The 23,029-nt window shown below is 37.6% G+C and overlaps 1 protein-coding gene across 1 annotated transcript in view; it reads left to right on the forward strand.

Annotated features, from left to right (window-relative positions):
- Window positions 1–4,274: 4,274 nt before the first annotated feature.
- phf21b (PHD finger protein 21B) overlaps window positions 4,275–23,029 on the forward strand; it is a 59,280-nt gene continuing 40,525 nt past the window's right edge. The window contains exon 1 of the mRNA XM_007555198.2: window positions 4,275–4,872. Coding sequence (XP_007555260.1) covers window positions 4,819–4,872 — 54 coding nt within the window. The 5' untranslated portion in view covers window positions 4,275–4,818. The remainder of the gene's footprint in view (window positions 4,873–23,029) is intronic.

Here is a 23,029-nt window from a genome sequence, read left to right on the forward strand (position 1 = left end):
TAATGTCTCATTTTTCCAGTGTGCTGTTGTTGATTGTGTGTAGGTTATGAAGCAGATTGTTTGATAAATACTAATATATTAAATTATAATTCACTTGTTTCATTATTGCAGTCTGGAATTCTGTTTTTATGTCATGTGAAATGAAGTAACTTCCTGCTCAGACTAACCTGATGCAACTAATGAAAGGATTTCATTAAATTCAGTTTTCTTCCCTGTTCAGCGTTTCATCTCTCAGTTAATGAACGTGTTACAAAGCAGACTGAATCACAAAACAAATGAATAAAAACACCTGCTCTGATGTTTTCATGATTTTTATCCACAGCTGAACTCATAAACTCTGTTTCTGTTGCTAATGTCTTCGCTCAGAACTGGAGGCAGATGAATGGTGACGATCACACAGCGATGTTCAGACTGTTTGTGTTTGTGGCCAGTCGAGCTGCCCGCTGCAGGCTGTTTGATTTCTAAATATCCCACGTTAAACATTTCCCGTCAGGCGGACGGCAGGATCAGCCAGGCTTCACTGGGTTCTGCCAGAAATGACAGATGGCCGGTCCAGGCCTGGCCCGAGGTGGACTGTGAGATAAAACTAATGTCCAGCTGATAGAAAGTCTGTCTGGGTTCCTACACCGCTTTAAAGAGAAAATCAGACTGAGGTAAACTTCACCTGATAGCCGCATGATTCTCCTCTTTGGGTTAATTCTGCAGTGGTTCAGAACATTGTTGATGTTATTCAATCAGATTGATGACCCTAAATTTATTTCTGTAGGTTTATGTCTTCCTGGCTGCTTTTCCTAATTAATTCTCTCTTTACTCGTCTTACAACTTTAGAGGTTTGCAGTTCTGCCATTTTTAGTTGTGTTTTTTAATTGTTTTATAACATAACCCAGCTTTAAACTTCTTTATAACTTTCTTTCTGACATGTCAGCTGTGTTTTTGGTCTTCATGATCCTTTTTCTTTGCTAATGTTCTCAGACAAACTCTATTTATCATTCAGGTGATTCTGAAGGCCATTGGTTGCTCTGGGTTAAGTCTAGCAGCGTAAAAAGGGCTGAATAAAAATGCATGCCAGTTTTCAGATTTTATTTCTAAAACAGCTTGTATTATTTTAATCTCTATTCTTTTGGTATAAAATTCAATGATACACTTTGATGCTTTTCCTTGTAATGTTGCAAAATATGAAAACTTGTGGTATTGTGAGCATGAGCTTTTGTTGTTACTGTATTAAGACTCATCTTTAGTTTAATCTTGTTGGTTGTTGTTGACTCTTTCATTTCTCATTTTTGAGCTTTTGTCTTATTCCTGGTTTTATGGATTTTTCCAGTTATATTATGTTTTTCAGTCTATTCAAAGCTTTTCTGGAAGTTTGGAGGAAAGCTAAAACAGAAGCTTTGTCCTTGTTCTCCATTGTGGATGATCAGTAATCCGACCACGACCTGAACGCCACATAAAATCCAAATAATGGGTGAACTGAAACACTGTGTGGTGGGGGCTCAGAATGACCTTCCTGCTGCAGCCCTGCAGGAAAGTAAATAAAAGTAGAAACAGTTAAGCAGCTGCTGTCTTCATGTGAAGTCTGTGTCGGAGACGGAGCAGCACCGGCAGGACTTCGGGAGTTTCAGCCGTGAAATGGAAATTAGCAGCGGTTGTAGCAGCAGAGCTGTCCGGGTGGGGGAGGGGGTCAGCTGGAGGGAAGCTGCCGACACTGCTGTAACTTTACTCAGTAATTCTGGTCAATGTTTACATGAGCTAATCCATTTTCAGCTCAGCAGTGTTGTTGTTGTTGTTAGCCAAACTGAAGAGTGTAGCTTGGACAGAGACGGATTCCTCTGTCCATGGTGCTACTTTCTCTTGTTTTATTCTCATTGTGACTTTAAACATACTTTAAAACACCTAGAAGGATTGTTTAGCGTCTTATAACCCGCATATTTGTTTCACTGGGATGTAATTGTTCATATTAAAGTTGGTTCCGTCGACTAAAACTACGAAATCAAACATTAACTGCCATTTCTGATTCTCATCAACTCTCAGATCACATACTCCTGCGTGCAGCCCCACCCCCTCTGTTGCTGATTGGCTGTCCTCCCTGTCGCTCTAAAGATACAACTCCTGATTGGCTCAGGGCTCCCGCCCTCTTTCCGTCATTGACCAATCATCGCTAAGGTGAGGTGGGAAGAGAAAGGAGGAGGTGTTGGGGTAAGGCAGAGAGAAATGGGGGAGATCAGGGAGGATTTCTGAGAACAACCTGAACAGTTTGACCTCTTTGTGTTTGCAGAGCCAATTGCTTCACTAAAACATCTTCATTTAGAGTCTTTTAAAAGACAAATCTACATGTTTTGTCTTTTATTTGTACTTCCTCGCTCTCTCTCAGGAAGTTGTAACTGTGAATGTTCATGCTGCCATTTTTAAACCTGCTGTTACACTGTGGTAATGATCCATTTTGGAGTGTGAAGAAACGACAGAACTGCTTAAAAGTCAAAAATAAAGCAAAATTAAACCTGCAGTTTACTAAAGCACAGCAAACCGAATCAAACCTTTATTAGTTAAAGTATTTTACTGGGATTTTATGGGATAGACCAAACAAAGTTGTGTGTAAACATTATTTAAATTAAAATTACACATTGTCTTAATTGAACTTTATACATTTACATTAATTTTATTTTCCAAAATAAATTCCAGTGCAACCAATTAACTGTAGAACCCAATTATCAATAATCACCGTCTGTGTCAAAGAAAAAGTTCTAGAGATTTTTAACGCAGGATTAGGTTGTAAAACAATATCCCAAGGTTTGAACATCTAACAGAGAGTGATCCACTATTCAGAAATGGCAAAATTATGACACAAAAGTGACAGGTTGGGCAAGAAGAGCATTAATGAGAGACATATAAGAGGCTGATGGTAAATCTGGAGGTGCTGCAGACACATACAGCTCAGTTGGGGTTGGAGCTGCAGTACTTGACATATTTTCCTTTTTTGTGTAGACTAGAAGGAAAAAACAAAAATATGTTTAGTTTGCTACAAATCATGCTACAATCCTGGGAGAATATATGTTCTCTGTTTACCTGAAAACAGGACAGAAAACCTAAACTGTCAGCCAGCGTGACAGTTGAATAGTTTAAGTTGAAGTGTTTAAATGGACTAGTCAAAGCCGTACTCAAATCCACCAGAGAATCTGTGGCAAAAAATAATGTGTTCAGTTACTTTCCACTCATTCTGATTGAGCTTGAGTTGTGTTGCAAAGTAAAGAGGGTAAAAATATTCATCTCTTGGTGTAAAAACCTTGCAGTGGAGATGCTTTGGTCAAACTAAATCAGAATTATGGCTGGTTTTGAAAAGACCTATCAATAAGTGGAGTTGTTTAAATTGAAAATAAAATGCTGATGAATAAAAATCAAGCATATGTTCAAGAAAACAAAAAACTATTTTTGCATTAGTCCAACACAGTAATGTGAACTGTAGTTCAAAGATAATGAAGTTTATTAGCTGAATATATTCCAGTGAACTGTGACAGGAGTTTTCATGAGGAGGGAGCAGAATACAACAGTCTAACTAGAAAGACTCTGTTTCTCTTTATATTGCATGACTCCATGTAATTTTCATCCACCTGTTAAAAGCCCAGGCAGAACTACTGGCTTCTACAAGCTGAGGAAAATAATCCACAGTTAAATTTGAATTATTGAGCTGCAGGAAACTGAACTTTTTATGAGTCAAGCAGAGAAATGTAAAAGTGGTTGGGATATAACTGTTCAGGGAGCAGAAAAAATGGATGCAGTCTTTAATGGGAACCAAAGTGTAATGGCTGAACAGTCCAACCTGCATAATATTAATGCTGGTTAAAGTACAGATGTGTCTCTGCTCACCTTCTTGCTTCTTATGTGTAAATCATTTTGATACTTTTTTAATCGCAGTCAAACTAAACTTTATGAATGAAAAACTGAAATTAAAAATGGATGATTTTAATAATCTAAGTTTTATTTTTTACAATTTCAGATAGAGATTCTGCTTGAAACATTTTTTGGGGTGTTAGGTAAAGTTAAATAAAAATATTATTTGGATAAGTGGATCAGTTTAGACACCTAAATGAGAAGCTATGGGTGTTTTGTGCATTAACGTGGCAGTAAATATGGCATTCATAGCCATATTTCATTCTGAATTTGTTATATAGAGAAAATACACATTGTAGAGTTGAATAATAGATAAAATAAGATAGAAAAACAACAAATTTATAACAATAAATGTTCATCAATACTACTGAAATAATAAATAGACATGTAAATATGTATGCAGCGAAGTTATTTTGTCTCTACAGGTGCAACAAAAACACTTTGTAGCTCAGAAATCACTCCTGGCTGTGATTCCTTTACTTTGCTCCATGTGTTTAGTGCGCATGCCCAGTCAGTGGGGGTCTGCTCCATCCGGGAACTTCAGAATTACCATTGACAGCCGAAGCGCAACTTTTCCTCAGGCAAAGTGAAATCAAGGCGCGGACTCGGACAAAATATAGTCCCCGTTTTTTAAGTCGAAATTACCGAAAGGAACGGCGAACCGGTACCGCTTTGGACCCGTCCAAGTTCGACTGTGCCCCGGAGAGCAGCCGTGCCGGGCTCGGGCCCGTTCCGTGGGGTTTGGAGCACTTTTGGAGACGGGCGGAAAGTGGGTGATGAGTCCCAGCCTGTGTAAAAAGAAGCGAGAACTTGCTCTGCAGCCTGGAGTAGTTCTTCTTTCAATTGTTATTGTCGCTTTAAAAAAAATCTTTAATTCACTTAAACTTGGTCTCGGCCGCGTCCAAAGTAGGAGAAAAGTGTTTTCCTGGTGGGAACATGGAACTACAAGGCCTACAAGAGGCGCTGAAAGTGGAGCTCCAGTGTCATCAGGTAAGTGAAACATGGTGTTGTTTCTGTCCCTATTTATCGCTGTTTGGGAGAGTGAGAGATCAAACACTCCGAGGGGGAAGGAAAACTATGCGACATGTCGCTGGGAATGGGAATGTCTGTCACTTCCAAGACCAACAATTAAAGCTACTTTTCTGCACTACTTTGTCCGGTGATGGAGGCTGTTTTCTGGGAGAATTTGGAGTGTTGATGCAGGGATGCTGGCTGACTGTGGCGATCAGGACGCGACCTGAATATTTATGAGCTGCTACAAACTGAGCCCGCTTTGTTACCTCCCTGTTTTAAACTTCACACACTTTCAGAAATCCGTGATTTTTTTTTCTGCTGCCGAATTGTTTTGAAACTGGGACGGAGCTGGACCCACAGGTTAGCGGTTTGTTTCCGGGCTTCCAGCCGGTATGGCTGGCTGGTCGGCGGAGTGAGGCAGAAACTTTATCAGCATAAATCTGCTCCGGTTAACATCATCAACTCTCTCCCAGAAATAACGCAGCCTGCCTTTTTATTCGTCTCACATCGACTTGAGTGTTGGGAAGTTTCCTCAAACAGCCCCCCGGGGGGTGGACTGCAGCTCTGAAGTGTCCGTAGCTACGCACTGGATGGAAAAGTGGCCATCTTTTCTTCTCAAACTTGTGCAATGTTGAAAGATTTTAGCGTCCATTTTGAGTGGGTCGAACGCGGCTGAAGTTGGTGTGCGGATGGAAGTAGTCCAGTAAAGGGCAATTCTGCAGTTTTTAAGGAATCTAAGCTAGCTTTAGCTTGCTCTAGTTGGTAAAACTAAAATATTTGGACTGGCCTAACTCCTGCTAGAAAAACCCCGTATTTAGTCGGGGATCAACTTTAATGAGTTATTTTACACTAGTCAGACATTCTTTCTAACAAAGTTTATGATTTATGCAACTTTTATTAGTTTTAATTGTCTATTTCTGAATGTTAAATATTTGATTCCACCAAGTATGGGCATTTATCGTAGCAATTATAAGAATTTTGATTTATCATAATAAATTCCAAGTAATTTCATTTCATTTACTGTTTCTTCCAGGAGAGTATCAATGAATTAAAAAATATAACTAAATTCAGTTGTTTTGTGCAGCTTACTGATGGAAATCATGCTGTTTTATGTCCCTGTTGTGCTGAAGAAGCCCATTTCAAAATACTTTCTGTTTTTTAAGAACAGTATTTGTTTTTGTGGAGCTGTGAAATGCAATTAGTCATATTGTTCGCTTAAAAGTCTACAAAGAATTTGTTTTTTGTCATTGTGGCAACAAATGTGAATATTGTAAAATATTGTGATAATTTCAAAATGCATTCCACTCACCCCTGGTGTATACCAGAGAAATGCCATTACTTTGACTAGTCCAGAAACTGCTCTATATATTTTTATATCAATGATATTCTTTCTGAATTATTTAAGCCTTTGTAAAAACGATTTTCTGCCTTTGGTTATATGGGGCTTCACTGCATACTAGTAGATGCAATATTCAAATCAGAAAGGACTGTTCAGAGTGCAGTAATTGTTAGCTAAGAGTTATGAATTTGCATTTTTCACATTAATGTAATATTTCAGAGTTTTAATCCTGCAGATGCTAAATTCAAAACATCACAACAGAAAATAGGCATAGTTTATGATTAATATAGCAATATTTACTAATAATTTTTCCTTTGGGATATTTTCTGACATAAATAAAACAAAGTTTTTTCTTTTATAAAAAGTTTTCGCAAACTGAATTTTTGAGGCTGCAGTTGGTTTAGCATCATTCAGTTTAAACTTTACTTTAGATGTCACAGGAATCCAGTCTAAGTTTTTTGGCCATTTACAAATAAGATAAAGGTTGAAATTATTCTAAAATGTGTTTTGAAGATTTTATGTTTCATTTGAAATACATCAGATCCAACTTGTTGTATTGTAAAGTAGATGAGTCCCGTTTTATGGTGGCAAAAAAAGCATTAAAATTTACAAATACAATAGTTTTTATAAATCTGTTTAGAGTAATTTATGCTATTCTCGTCTAGATTCTATAAATTGCAAAACTGTCCCATCAAATCTGGTTAAAGTGACTTAAAAATACAAACATAGTTTCGTATGCATTAGAAATGATCCAGTCCAGTTTTGAGTCATCAAAGTATTTTAAATTTTAAAGTGGAGCTGCTGAAATCCAGCCCTGTTTAAAAACAACGGAATGCTCCTTTGGTGAAGCAGCTTCAGTCGGAAGCTTCAAATCAGACACGAACTTCAGCAGGTCGACATGTTTCAGGAGAGCCGGAGAGAGTATGTGGCCTGACTCAGACTTTTTCAGCTCCGCAGCAGAAACCAGCCCAGCCTGGAGCCGTTTCGTGTTAAAACGCAGTTAAACACTTCGCTTTGGTTACTTTACGCTTCTGTCTGCTGGCATTATTGCTTCTTGGGTCACGTGACAAACAGCGATCCGTTTGATTCGCTCTTAATCACGCTTTCACTTTTCTTTTCTTTTCTTTTCTTTTCTTTGTTAATATTTCTTATGGCTGTGGTGCTGCGGCTCCTTCGCGGTTCCGGTCGGTCGGTAACTTTGAAGGCGGCTCGGCGCGCAGTGCAGCCGGGGACGAAGCAGCTCAGGGCGGATGCTGAGCGTTCAGCACCACGGTCAGCTCCTCCTGGTTCTGCTGCTGCACCGACCCAACTTCCACAGCAACAACATCCAACACTTTTCCCGTCATGCTTTGCTTGTTTTATTATTTTCTTTTCAAGCTTTAGTTTATGATTAAAACTTGTGTTTAAAAGAAATCCATCTTTGTAGAACAATGAGGCGTAGGAGGGTGAATCTTTTTATCCTTGTTTTTGTTTTTTTTCTCTTCAGTTTTGTAGTGGAAGCTTCCATTTTGAGAGAGAAATGGGGGTGGTTTCTACCCCCCACCCCCTCCCACCTCTCTACAACATGGAGAGTAAAAAAAACTCTGCAGAGTTTAATGCAGGAGGAGGAAGAGGAGAGGAGGGGAGGGGGATGGGCCCCATTCATGCTTAACATTACCATTTTGATTGCTTTGATGCTGTTTTTGGTTTGGATGGAGGCTGGAGGGGGAGGGGAGGCAGAAAGCCCAGTCAGCATTCACCGCCTGGCTGCGCCGCCACATTTCTAACCGCTACACTCATCTCTTACTTTCTCCCTGCTAATTCATGACGCGCTGCTTTTCTTCCCCACGAAACGATCCCACTTTCTCACTCCAGTCACGTTCAGCTGAATATCTTTAAACCTGTTATGACGCTTTGCATGCCGTTTGAGGTGTCCCCACCCTGAAAAAGATTTAAAAAAAAAAACCTGACTGCTCTTGAACACACCAGAGATGACCTCTACCTGCCAGTCTGTTTAAAATGACACAGCAGCAGCAGGAGGGGAAATCGACTGGCAGCAGAAATGTTATTGCAACTTTTTAATTTGCATTATCCCATTTTAATTAAAAGGATTTAAAACCACTTGGACTTAAACTCATTTTATTGCATAACAAGAAATTTAAAGTGATTTATATTCATAAAGTAGTGCATTATTGTGACAGGATAGGAGTGTTGCATCAATTAATCACATGATAAATTTACATTCTGATCATTTTGTTTACAGAGACGTTCTAATCCATTCTTTTATTTGTTTTTATTTATTGATTTTGGTTTTACTTTGGATATTTCTAATATCTTTCAGTTCCAGTCTCAAATGTTCTTCACCAAATTAAAGTTTATTTGTTTATTTGTCTGTGCAAGAGAAAACTTGCATTATTATGGCTTTATTTTTCTTGTTTATAGTTGCGGAAATTCAGAGTTTTGTGTGTGTGTGTGTGTGTGTGTGTGTGTGTGTGTGTGTGTAAGGAATGAATGAATGAATGTTTAATTCTATTGTCTTCTATTAAAAGTCCAACCAAGGACTCAAGTCAAGACAAAAAAAAACACTTTATAAAACTTTTATTTATATTGTTCTGCATTTCATTATGCATAAGCAAAGTGTACATGTCTATTAATTTAAAGATGTTTATTTTTCATAATTCAGCGTGGTTTGGGGATGGAACGGATTCAAATAATTTTAGTTATTTTAAATGGAAAAAGTTAGTTTGATATTTGGACAGATTGATGTTTTATCTCGATCACAGAACAAATTAAACTCGTATTTCGAGCTTCTGCTGTACTTTAATCATTTCTCGTTTGATTTTGTAAATGTGGTTGTTCTGGTTGACCTTTGGGTTCCTCCAGAGTTCCCATGAGTCTCTGGTTTGGAGTTGAACTGTAAACTGTGTTTGTTCCAGACGAAGATTTGGACCATTGATGTGACTTTTCCTCTGGTTATACGTCTGAATTTCTCCTAATTTTTTACAAATATTTTCCATCATATTTGGGGAAAACAAACTGTAGGGAAACTTTTAATCTGATTTTATAGTAAATATTTGATTCTCAGGTGCTAAATGTTGCTAACTATATAAATCATAAAATAAATTCTCCTCTGAGCTCATTTTCTGTAGCTAGTAATCTGGTCCACCATGTTTTTTTTGAGTAATCTGCATTGATTTTTCTGATAAAATGTTCAGTTTTTCTCCTGCTTCCTGCAAAAAATCAGAGGCCTTGTTATCTGATCCTGAGCCTTTTGTCTTTCATCTTTTCATCCTATTTTAAAGTAAACTTAAAGTCTAAAGTGTGTTATTAGTTTGTTTACTTTTTCATTTTGTGTAGAGATTACACACGTCAGAATATGTCTGAACACTGTGAATAACTTCACTCAATGAAGAACAAACTTGTTTTAACCATTCACCAGATGCACCTGCAGTTTTTTTTGTTAAAATTTTGTAAGTTTTATATAAGAAACTGATTGATTTTTTTTATTTCTCCTGATTTTGTTGTTTTTACAAAATTATAAATTATATATTTTCATTTTGGTTTTTAAAATACCCAAATTTCCACAAAATTGTATATTTTATTCTGTCTGATGATGTAATTCTTAAATATTAAATGATTGATGTTTTGATCAGTTACTCAGTATTTGAATTGCCTTTTTACCAAATACTTTGTATTACTTGACTAAAATGTTACTCTTCTCACCTGGAGAGAATAAATTTGTACCTTCAGCCCTCAGTATGTAAACCTCCAGCTTGAGAGAGAGAGAAAAAAATTAAAACATTCGCTTATGAGGTTTTCATGTTAATTTTAACATTTAAGCTGCAACTTCCTGAGTAAAGTCAGTGAAAATCTGATCTGCAGCAACACAATGAGTTGATAAAATCAGTTTGTATTTCTTGTTATTTTCAGACTCTAGTCGGGTTTTAGTGTCGGGTTGAACTTGTCTGAGGGAATGTTAAAGTCCACAGTTTTGGGGGGAAACCTGCAGGTCGTTTCATGGCCCCAGTTTGAGGTTTGGAGGTGGAAGTTAATCCTCCTGTTTTCTGCTCTGCTGTTTATCGACGGATGGATGGAGATGGGAACGAAGGGTGATCAGAAACTGGGAATAAATTAGGAGGAATGACGTGAATTTGACTCTCCTCGGGTTTAAATTTGGCCTTGGACGAATCGATTCCTCCTGTTTCTGCTTGGTTTGCTATCCGTTGCGTCATGGCGGCGGGCCTCACCGGCCTGTCAGGCAGCAGATGGGGGGCTTTTAGAGCCTCTGCTCCGGCTTTTCCTCTCCGTGGTGAACCGATGGATTTCTCCCTGAGGAGAGCGAACGTTTCGCTTCAGTCCGGCGTGTTTCCGGAGCAAACCGTTTCTGAAACCAAACCCGCAGCCCCTTGACTTGAAAGCCGTATGCAGGCAGCATCCGTAACCATGGATACGGCCGCTTCTTCCTCTCTGGCTCTGTGATCGTCACTTTTGGCTGTTTTTTTTTAAGTTTGCTTCGGAGCATATCCGTTTAGAGAGCGAGGATGATGATGTGGAGGCATTTTAATTTAAAATAAATGTTTTAATGAGAACTGCTGTGATTCTGGACGGTTGGCTGAGCAGACGACATCGCTAATGTCGTTTGCTTCCAGACCGCTGGGATATTTCTGTTGCAGGACAGGTTATCCGCGTCTTCTTAAAAATGTATCTAAAATTAAGACCTTAAAATGTTTTACATTCTTTAAAAATAAAGTTGGCCTCAAATAAGTTGATCACAAGTCTTAGATTTTTGTTGTGGCAGGACTATTTATGAAGTTTATTTTTCACGTGAAACTTTTCTGTCAGGCAAATTTTGAGTCACCTGCAGACATCTTCATTACCTTCTGTGAGGCGGTTCAGGCTACCGCTAATTAGCTGCTAATATCCTTGCTGGCTTCATTTCAAGTTTATTTCTATCGCATATTTCAACAACTTGGTAGTCCAAAGTTCATCTTAAAAACGCCAAACTATCACAGGGTAAGTGTAAATTTATCGCTATTTGGCCGGACTACGTTCGCCAGTGGCTCACCTTTGTTGCTAACTCGTGCTATGCTACGAGTAATTCAGGGAAAACGAGCTTGGCACTACTACTTAAAATAAGACGACGTATTAGCACCATTGTAGACAGAATAAAGGAGTATGTTTCTACCAAAAAACTCGTTAATTTTGAGATTATTATTATTATTTATTTTTTTTATTTTTTTTAGAAAAAAAATAGGAAATTGAAAAAGTCGAAAATTTGCCAGAAAAAAAAAATCCAAATGTGAGATTAACTTCACACATCTTCTAAAAAATAATAACTAGAAAATTTTCTAAGCTCGTAAGGTTGAATATGTTGAACTTTTGGAAATTTTCTGAGTTTCAAAAATCACATTTTTAACTGTTTGAGTTCAGAAATTTCCACTTTTTTCTAGAATATCTCTGAGATTAATCTAAATATTTGAGTTTTTTTAAATGGAATTTACTCCTATTTTTTTCTATCTACATTGGCCCTAATAAGGCAATATAAATATGCAATTTTTATGTGTATTTCTGTCGTGCTACTGCTCTTAAGTTTTTTTCAGTGGTCTTAAAAAGTCTTAAATTTGAGTTGGTGAAACCTGCAGAAACCCTGCTAGAAACGAATATTTAGAAGTTTGAGTTCTTAATCGCTCCCTGAAAGTGGCCGCTCTGATTGGCTGGCTGCATCTGTTTTCCAGCTGCTGAGTGTCACACACTGCCAAGCAGGAGAAATGGGGTTACTCTGGAGCAGCGAGTTGGTGGAAAGTGATCCTGACCTTATTTAGGAAGCATTTTAATGATACATGATGCTGCTTCCTGCTCCGCTCGGCTGGAGAAGCTGCTCGCTTTCCACTTAATCCACGTTTGCATCGACACATGTAACCTCTCGCTGTAGAAGACACAATCCAGTTAAATCATTCCCAGTTAGTCGTTTGAAAATAAACCTCGCTGTGTGAAAACGAGCTGCTGCGCCACATGAAGCTCCCATTTAACCCAGTTTCTCTGCAGATTATCCACCTCTTGTTTCCCATAACGCTGTTTATGCTGCACTAATTGGATTAGAGCGATTTATTTAAGCGCAATAAGCATTTTTTAGAGACAGAAAAGTGGAATAAAAAGGTTGTAGAAGAAGACCTGTTGGGTGAGGTTGGTGCTTATGCAAAGCAGAAAAAAAGGTTGCTGAGCGGCTTTTAATGAAGCAAACAGTGGGATTTTAGTGGACTTCTCATTAGGATCACTTTTCTGGCCCATCTGGACTCCTTCAGGGTTTCTCTGTGGCCGTGATGAGTTTACTACAGGAACCAGACCCAAACCACATTGTAGTCTACACCTTCTCAGGATTAAACTGTAATTTTCTTTTCAAACCTGGTCTGAGTGTTTCACATGTTGATGTTAGAAGTATTGTTTTAGTTACATCCTTTGCTACAAATGAGGAATTGTTCACTAAAGGAATCCTACAGTATTGCATTATTTAAAAAAGGAATTTAATCATTTGTGTATATGTATTTTTGCGCATTTCTAATATGTCAATTAAGCCAAAGTGGTTAAATGAAAAACCTGCAGAATGTGCCATTTTATCAAATTAATCATCCGACTAATCAATTACTAAAATAATCATTAGTTGCAGCCCTAGTTGACTCAAATACAGCCACCTTTGGGGGAAATACTAAAGGAATGGGTGCCGCTAGCTTAAAGTTGACTCTATGTTCTCATTCTCACAAAGTTTGGAACAATTTTGCTTAATTTTTAAACCGTAAACGCTGCATAGGTCCGACTTCACGATTTCTATCGCTCATCTGAAGCTGCACACTTTTGAGCCTCTTAAGTTACCTAGACATCTTCATTTTTCAGTTTTATCGACTTAAATTAAATCTGAGCCAACAGGAGGCATCAGAGTTTATCAGCTGTTCTGTCAGGATTCAGTTGAAACATTTCAGGATGAAACTGGAGGCCTGTTTGTTTGTGAGAAGCTGCTTTTTGGCTGCTGTTTCATCTCTTGTTGTCTGAGCACTGAGATGAATCTGGAGGACGCCCACGCAGCAGCAGCAGCTCCGTCTCAGAGGAGTAAATATCTGCCCTGCTTTTCTTCTCCCTGATCCTGACTCTGCTGCCACTCCGCTCCCCCATCCTGTATTTTAGTTTGTATTTCTTGCAGACCTGCTTTAATCAGCTCTAAGAGAGAGAGAGAGGGGTTTAATTAAGAGCAACATGGCAAGAAACCCTGCAATGACTCTTCCTCTGGGATGATCCTTCCTCCTCCTCCTCTTCTTCTTTAATGCTGCTCAGATTTAGAGGTGAAGGTTTCTCTGGAAACTCTGACCTGTAGCACTCAGAGTTTCCCAGAATCGGCTTCAAAACGAAAACATGAGGCTGACTGCCATCTTATTTGCTCTTTCTACATTATTTTAACTTCTTCTTTAAGTTTGAGATGAAGGAAAGAGGCGCTTTCCCCTCAGGAGAAAGTGACACATTTTAGTCTAAATCAAGTCTGAAATCAAGCAGAGAATTAACGTTGTGTGTTTATCAAAAAAAAAAAAAGAAAACAGGAGAAAAACACAAAATATCAGGCCTCAGAAATTAATGCAAATCCTGTAGATGATTAGATAAATATACTAGGAAATGTAACCTACAATATGTTTTAATATTTATACACATAAAATAAAAATAAGGTCAGATTGAACAAAAAAAAATTCAACTTAATATTTGAAAGCAGTTAAAATCATGTAAATTTGAACAAAAATACAAAGAAAATATAAGAACCTTAGCATAAAGGTGAAAAAATCTAACAAAAAATAAGGATATCAAAAGCATTTTTTAACAAAAATGTAAAATTTTTGAACAAGAAACAACTCAAACATATTTTTATTAAATTAAACAAACATACAAAAAGATGAATGTTATCATAGGGAAATCCATGGATGACGAATAAAATGGACTTTTCTGAGCCTTACAAACTCATTTTTAGCACAGTGTTCCAAAAAAAAGATTGTAAACGGCTTCACAGAGAAACATTGTGACGACTTCCAGCAGAGGGAGTGTCGGAAAGAGCAGAAGCTTCTTAAAGAGACAGGGACCCAATTTCAAGCCGTTAAATTATGAAGTCACGTTTAATATAAACAAAATTTTTATAACAACTCAAGGTAACATAGTTAGTTGATGTTGCCAGTTTATTGCAAAAGGTTCCTGTAAAATACATAATACTGCCCTTTTTATCATTGGAAAGTTGTTTTCATCACTTTTATCGTAATCGGGATAAAAGCCATAAAGTATTGTGACTAAACTTTGAGCCTGTATTGCTCATCCCTGGTTATGGGTTCACCTTTGTTTTGTAGATCTCAAAAAAACTTCTTGTCATGAAGAATATTGAATTATTGTCACGATGAATTTAGATTGTTAAATGTAAAACTGACTGAAATGTTACTTTAACTATTTTCTGCATTTTTTTTCCATCAGTAAAATCAAAAATATGATTAAATGAAGTCAATTTAGTGATATAATTGACAGTTTTTTTTTATCTCCTAAAGAAGCTGATGTTAAATCGATATGTTTCTCAAGAGCAGTATTTATGTTTGTGGGGCTTTGCATGCTGCACTGCAAAAACACAAAATCTCACTAAGTAATTTTGGTCTAGTTTTTAGTGCAAATATCTTAGCATAGTTAAAATAAGACAAAACTAACTTAAAAGTAAGTTTTCATGTAGATATTGGAGCTTGTTTTAAGTCAGTAATTCCTTAATATTGATGAAAAAGTTCTAGTTCCACTGGCAGATTATTTTCACTTATAACATGGGAAAAATGCTATTTTACAAGTGAAATAATCTGCAATTTTTAGAAATTATTGACTTAAAACAGGCTCCTGTGTCTGCTGAAAAGTTATTTGTAAGTTAGTTTTATCTTATTTCAAGTGTACTAAGATATTAAAACTGGAAAATAGAGAAAACATACTTGGTAAGTTTTTGTTTTACAGTCTAGTAGAAAAAATAAGATTTTACTAATGTTTATTGTTTTAACAAAAGAACTACAAAATATTGTGGAGCTGGAGGTCAGGTTTGCCCAGCAGCTGTTGAAGTTCTCCATCTTCATCAGTGAAGAGTGAATCTGTGCAAACAGCAGCAGAAACTCTGAGTTTCATCAGCTCAGCAGTGGCAGCAGCTTCTTTATTTGTTGCTCTCACAGCCGTTCCCCGGGGAAATAACGGGAGTTTGTTTGTAAAATCCGGCTCCTTGCAGGGAGCAGGAAGTGAAAACGGAGCAAACATGGAGGCTGGGTGATGGAAACAGGATGAGCTTCACTTTCACTGCAGGTCCATCATCATCAGTACAAAATATCCAGTCAGATAAAATGTAAAGTCTTTTGGGTTTTGAATAGTGAAATACAACTTCCTTCAAACCCTTCACAATAAAAGCCTCAAATCGTTATCCATTGTGCTGAACAGTTAAGTGTCTTATTAGAGCAACTTTCAACCCAGAGGTTTTATGGTCGATTCCTCATTCCATAAGTCATTGTGCCGTTGGGCAAGGCACCAATTTATATTGATCTAATAATCGTGAGTTTGATTGGGTGAAGTTTAAACCAGTTTGAGCCGTTGGTCTGTTCATTTTCCACACTGTTGACTGGCTTCATGCAAACAGCAGGTAACAGAGTCCAGGATTAAATGTTAAGGGTTATATAAAAAAATAAACCTATAATAAATATTTAAGAAATAAAGAATAAATACATATTAAATTAATATAAAAAATAAATAATAAAATAGATATAAGTAAATGAATAAGTATGAAATAATTATATATTAAATAAATATAAAAATATTAAATGTAGAAATAAAATAAATAATTGTAAATACAAAAACGAAAAAAATAAGTTTAAAAAGTCTCAAAGATAGAATACTAGCACTTAGAGAAAATGAAAATAAAACTTTTAAAATAGAAAAATTAAATAAAAATAATCCTTAATTTTGGCAAAAATTTAATATTTTAGTGTTAAATGAACACTAATAGAAAATAGTAACATTTGCTAATTGATTAAAAAACGTTATGAAAAATACTTGTTCTAAAAAGATAACAGGATGAAGCAATGCAGTTCTAGTCCAATGTTCCTTAAGAAATTCAGTGTTTTCATAATTTAATAATTACTTAAATAATCCTAATAACGTTTTACAAAGTGCTGGTTGCGGACTATTTAGATTAAAAGTTTGTAGCCTTGGAAATAAAAGCTACGCCTAAACAAGCAGACACTTTTGACCGTTTTCTGGTGATTCCTGCCTCCGTTTGGTGAGCAGAGTGAAGACGGGTCGTCCATCAGAAAAGCCGAAGCATGCAGACATTTTTCTTGTTGTCGTTAGTTTTTGGAGGTTTGCAGGTGAAATCGTCCCGCGGCTCTGTTGATTTCTCGTCTTCTTCTTTTTCTTCCTTCGGGGAATCAGGCGGTCATGTGGTGGCGAGCCGCGCAGCTTGGATTATCCTCCTCAAAAAGCCGTGAAAATCGCTGTAATAATTCAGAAATTGCCTCTGTGCGCTGGAGGCCAGCGCTATCCTGTGTTTGTGTAGCTGCGTAATTTGGATGTTTTGTTTTGTTAGAGGGTTTTTTTCTTTCCTGCCCTCTTTTTGTGGTTCCTTCAGTGCAACTCCATGTCATCGTTCAATTTCACGCTGGCCTGAAGTTAATCCTCTCACTTTCATGGATGGAAATGTGGTCTCTATGTCTGTAGGCAGAAATATATACATTTATTATTGCACACGCTTCTGTGGTGCTCATTAGTTCCAGTTTTATTCATTAATCTGATTATTTACAACCTACAGCTGGAGGATGTAGATGTACATTTAGCCTGAAGTCGTACAAATTGCTGCTTCATAATTCCTAGGCTCTTATTTTGAAACCACTTTTGAATATTTAAAGTTGTTTTGTCTTAATTAAATTCAATTCAGAAATATTAAATTAACCCCAAAGGGACATCAATACTGTTGTAACTCTTAATATCCAATGTTCTTGACAGAGTTGTAGCTGCTAATGGCTGTAGCTCCAGTAGCAGTCAGTCCTGCAATGAATCTGAAGGAGCCTCTGAATGAAGACATTCTGTTGTGTAACAGTCTCATAAAAACAGTGCTAGAGGTTGTTCGTAATGCTCTTCGTTTCATGAAAAATCCAAAATTTAAGATGTATTCTTTAAAAAAAACAAGCTAATTTGGGACCACAACCTACCGCTAGTAGCTAAAACCTGCTGAAACTTGTAACCTCTGCTCCAAAAACAGTTTAACTGTTTTAGTTCGGTGTTTGAACTATCTTGATAGTTCAAACACCGAAATATACCTTAATATGCGTTACTATGCTTATCTGGAAAAACCTCTGTGGTTTCCTTTTTGTCGCTCTTGGGGATTCAGCCAATCAGCACCATGGGAAATAAATGCCACTTCTAGATTGGCTGCTTTCCAAATGTCGTCCATTAGCGTATCAAGCAGCATTTCCAAATTTATTTAGATTTTAAATATTTTACATGCGTTTTACAAAAAAAGAAAATCAGTGAATAGATGAAATTTCTGATAATTATTTGGAAAAATCCACAAATACTGAACCATGAATAAGCTTTACTGTAGCTGGAAGAGTTGGCTAAGAACTAGTGAAAATGAATCGCTGAGATGAAGGCTGGGTTTTTTTTCACCAATGCTCTCTTTGGGTTTCCATGGTGATGTCAGGGCGGCCATCTTGTTTGACAGCTTCTATTTATTTGGATGTTAAATTCAGGTCAACTCTATGACAAAGTATTAGGGCCAGACCAAGATTTTTTTATTTTTTACTTTTATTTACCAGAATAAAGACGTAATGTTAGGAGAATTAAATTATGGTAATTTTATGCAACCTAACACACACAAAAATACCAAATTAAAGTGAGAAATGTTGAGCATCTTGTGAAGTTATACGTCGATACTTGAGAGAAATACTTCATCATTTAACACATCAGCATGATGTGTTAGTCAGTCTGCTACTGACTGTTTCATCAGTAGCAGAAACAGTCGTAACTCTATCCAAGCTTTTTTCTTTGAAAAAAACCTTTTTTCTTTTGACTTTTAGATGTTATTCCAGTAAAATTGTCTTCATTCTGCTGATAGTACCATGACTACATTCTCGTAATTAAATAATGTTTCTCGTAACCTGGCCTTGACTCCCCACCATCCAACTCACAGAGAAGATGATTGAAATAAAAGCCATTTTTTGAAAATATTTTCACCCGTTTGTGATTTCTTCTTCTGAAGAGGAAGCAAGAAAAACAATTGAATAAAATCAGAACGATGTTCAGAACAAATCTGCAGTTAAATAAGAAGAAAAACAAAAATTTTTAAGCTGTTTTCATGGATTTGGAGACAAAATGTTGCTTTAACAAAGTAAAATCATTTTCCGTCTCCTGACGAATCAGACAGTTTATTGCAGTCTCTTTTCTTTGGTTCATTTTTGTCGTTTTTTTCAGTGGATTCTTCTTCCTGTTTACAACCTTCTCCAAACTATTTCCTCCTCATTGCTGGTAGACATGAAACGTTGTGACCTGTCGGTGACCTTTGGGGATTTCCTGAAGGGCTTCAGGTGGAGTCAACGCCGGGAAGCGTTGGGTCGCTGCAGCAGAAAAGCCGGATTCATTGATTTTCTGTCTCCGTTGTCTTCATCCTTATCCTCAGCCTTAATGAACTTCCTCTCAGCTGCAGCCGTTTCGTGTCACCTGACAGCTAACGCGCGATTCGCTGCTTTTAACGTGACATCAGAGGGTTTGGAAACGGGGAATCTGAGACTGACAGTCCTGTTTTTTCTCTTCCTGCTCCTCCTCCATCCAGCGTAAGGAATGTTTTTCTGAGCCACAGACTGGCTGTTATATAATGTAAATATTCCACATGATGTGTGAAACGTTCTCAACACGTTTTGGTGGTTTAGTTTCTGCTCATTGAGTCGCAGCTGCAGGGGAAATAAACCGTCCCAGATAAGAAGAGGCCACTGGTTTTGGTTAAATAAGACGTGAAAACTGCAGATCGTTGAGTCTGGAGGAGATTGAGTTTAAAGGAAACTGTGGGTGGAGGAATCCACCAGAGAGCTGCAGCGATCACCGAGGTTTCACTATTGTTGTCATGAAGGTCGTTGCAGATTATCTTTGTATTCAGAGAGTACGGTGCAGCAAAAGGGACAAACTTAAGGCTGTGAAGTGGCTAAATATATATCCCTCTGCTTTCCCAACATCCTTCCTGACGTTTTCAAAGACCAGAGTTCAGTTCAGTTCAGAACTGTCTAAAGAATCAACTCTGGTCCGTTTAAAGTGAACGAACAGCTCTAGTGGTTCTTGTTCTGAAAGGATTCAAGACTCTTAACATTCAATCAAAACAAAGTTCTGCCTTCAGGATTTTCTTCAAATCATTCCTGACTTTGAACAGATTCCCAAGTCTGAACAGATTCCTAAATCTGAATTGATTCCTATACCTGAACAGATTCTTGACTGAACAGATTCCTTTTCTTACCCAGACTCTTGAAGAGTTTCATGAGCTGATGATTCTGATGGATCATATTTGATGTATATGTATATTTTTTGTGATTTAATAAATTTTTTTTGGTAATAATTTTAATTTGAGTGTCACTAACATAAATCTCTTGGAACAGAGACCTGGCCAAGATGGTTGGCACAAAAGAACTAGACTCGTCCACTTTTAGGCAGGAAGCTGCAGGTTAAAGCTCAGATCTGCACCAAACTTGACCTTTAACCTGGACTCGTGTTTTCCTCAATGTGCTGACCTCCCCAAACAGGAAGTGAGGTCGTTGAAGCTGTTGCTCTTTCGCTCTGCGCTTTGATGAATGAAAACTCGTTTTCAGCTGAAGGCAGCAGCAGCAGTCTGCGCTGCAGCGTCAGCCTCCACGATCCGGCAGCTGGATAGGCAAAGTTTTCTGGCTCGTCTTTAATCTTTTATTCATCCTCTGAACTAAAGAGGTCAGCCTGATTAAATATGCAGCGCAGCGCGGCGCTTTGGGGAGCGGAGGCTCCTCCTGACCCCATTCTACGTTTGTTCCAGCAGTTAAAACCAAGTTTATTGTTTTAAAACCAGCTGGACGTTTGTCTCTAAAGATGCTGAACCAGCTGATCCTCCTGATGGGGTTTAATAAATGTGTAATTACCCAGAAACCATTAAAAGATGCTAAACGAATTTACCCACTAATTACGGCGTTACTTTATCTCCTTAACGGCTGCAGCCAAGTTTTCATCGCCTTTCCTGTCCTGGATTTCAGCACTGCTACTTATATTCACTCTGATTTCACTCATTTGTCACTTTGTTCTGTAGTTTGGTGATTTTAAAGCTACTTTAGCCGTGAAACGCTAACAGATGTTTAATCTTCCTAAAATTGGTCAATTTATTTGAAACTGACCTTCAATCTACATTTCAAATAGTGTTTATTTGAAATAGATTTAGTTTAAATAATTTGGTTTTGATTGTGTAAATAGTCAGAAGTCTAAAAAATATATTTAAAAATATAGTAAAGAATTTATCACTCAAAATCTAATTATTTGTAAAAAAACGTTTATTAGTTATAAATGAAATATGATAAACGTATGATTAAACTACACTTTAATACTTTAGAAAAAATTTGTAAGATAATAGGAAAAAAATATTTTTGTAACAAAATAAATACGTGCATCAAACAACTTGGTTATTTCTCCTATAATATATGGAATATTCTAAATTATAAAACAATGCAAAACTCTTTTATTTAGATTCTTTTATTTTATGTAAAAGAGAGAATTTCTTTGGTTTGTGTGTGAGGAGAAATTGTTTTTGTCTTTCTGCAGCTGGTTCCTTCTCAGCCCTCATTTTCTGTGTTGTGATGAGCTTTTTGGTGTGTGTGTGTGTGTGTGTGTGTGTGTGTGTGTGTGTGTGTGTGTGTGTGTGTGTGCGCGCGCGCGCGTGTGTTCATTCATTCATTAAGGCTTTTTCTGGAGCCAACAATGGAGTCTCTCTGCCAGCTAAACACACATCAGCAGAAAGAGGTCAATTATAGAGAAGAAGTAACAAAGCAAGAAGAAAACCCCTGAGTGTTTGTCTTGATTAGTCTTTGTTATGGAAACCATTTCACAAATCAGACATCCAGCTCTGATTTTCAGCTTTGAGCTTTATGTGATTTAAAAAAAAAAAGCATAATTTTTCCTTTTAGATACAACTAAACTTCAAAAGAGCTGCAGGAACATGTTTAATTTAGAAGGGAGTGTTTCTGTTTGCTGGTTCGTAGATGACGGTGTTCATCAAGGCTCACTTCAAAGCCCCTTTGAAAAATTGATCAGGCAGATCGGAGCTCAAGTTGATCTCAGGCTGAGTTTTTCACTCGCTTTACAAGCGAAACGCGAGCAGCAGCAGGAGAAGCAAATAAAAATCTCTTATTAATTCAGCTAAAAAAAAGCCAAAATGGGGCCTGAAATTTTAATTTGTCTCAACGGAATATTTTAACTGAATTATTCCACTTTATAAATGTCAAACGGTTACTTTTCTAAAAAGCGAAGGTCATGATTTTTCATCTTTTTATGCTGCACATCAGCTCAGTTGAGAAATTTTTATATTTTAGCTTTAGTTTAAAATAAATTAAAACTTGCAACTGAAAACCAAGCTCAAAGCATCTCTGGGACATCAGGACCAGACCGGGGGGACGGCGTCCCGTCCAGGTTGTCATCCTCCGTTACCCTGCAGGTCCACGGGGACTCCTTTTCTCAGTGAAAGGTCACGGGGTCACCTGCCTTTTAATAACAGAGTGTGGAAATGTCAGCGAATTTAAACTTTAAGAACCTGGAATTCTGCTGACTCATCAAAAATCTGAAAGTTGAAATCAGTTTTTGGACAAACTTCTCCATTAAGTTGTCCCTCCCCCCTGCTGACTGGGATCTGATCTGGGATCAGATGTTAAGGAGATGGAGGTATCTCCGTGGCGACTCTGGGATCACGTCGCCGGTAAGCTGCCATGAGCCGTCAGGTCTGCGCCTGGGAGCGTCTAATCCCGCTGTCCCCTATCCGATCTGATCTCCAGCGTGGCTCCAGGCGTCGCTGCTTTAATGCTGATAATGCTGCTCGGGTTTGTGGGAAATCTAAGCTCTGAAATCCCTTTAATCAAAGCGGCAGCCGCACAAACGCAGCCTGGAAAAGGGCCGAGTAACGACTTAACACCGCAACGTTTCCTGGTTCTGATCTGATCTCCTCCTGAGCCGCTAATAACGCCTCTGATATCACTGAGCGCATCTTTGTTCTTTTACACTTTGTTGTTAGCTTTGAGCTATTTTAATTTTAACATAAATGCAACAAAATAAGCATTTTTAACAACCTGCAGAGAACCTTGTTAAATTTTTCTAAACTTTATGTTTTTGTTCTGGTAAAGTTATTCTTGTAGCAAATATTTGATCCATAGCAGTAATATTTTTTATCAAAATCTTTAGTTTGCCAGTGGCGTCCCCAAATGGGGGGTCAAGGGTGGCCGTGGCCCCCTATTGTAAAATGCTAGACACCCTATCTGCCCTTTCCAGAGTCATACAGAGTCTTCTTCAATGGAGACATAGTAAAAAAAAAAAAAAAATAAGCTTTTTTAACAACCTGCAGAGAACCTTGTTAAATTTTTCTAAACTTTTTTATGTTTTTGTTTTGGCAAAGTTATTCTTGTAGCAAATATTTGATCCATAGCAGTAATATTTTTTATCAGAATCTTTAGTTTGCCAGTGGCGTCCCCAAATGGGGGGTCAAGGGTGGCCGTGGCCCCCTATTGTAAAATGCTAGACACCCTATCT

Source organism: Poecilia formosa, unplaced genomic scaffold (assembly GCF_000485575.1).
Source record: "Poecilia formosa unplaced genomic scaffold, Poecilia_formosa-5.1.2 Scaffold69, whole genome shotgun sequence".
NCBI classification, from domain to species: Eukaryota; Metazoa; Chordata; class Actinopteri; order Cyprinodontiformes; family Poeciliidae; genus Poecilia; species Poecilia formosa.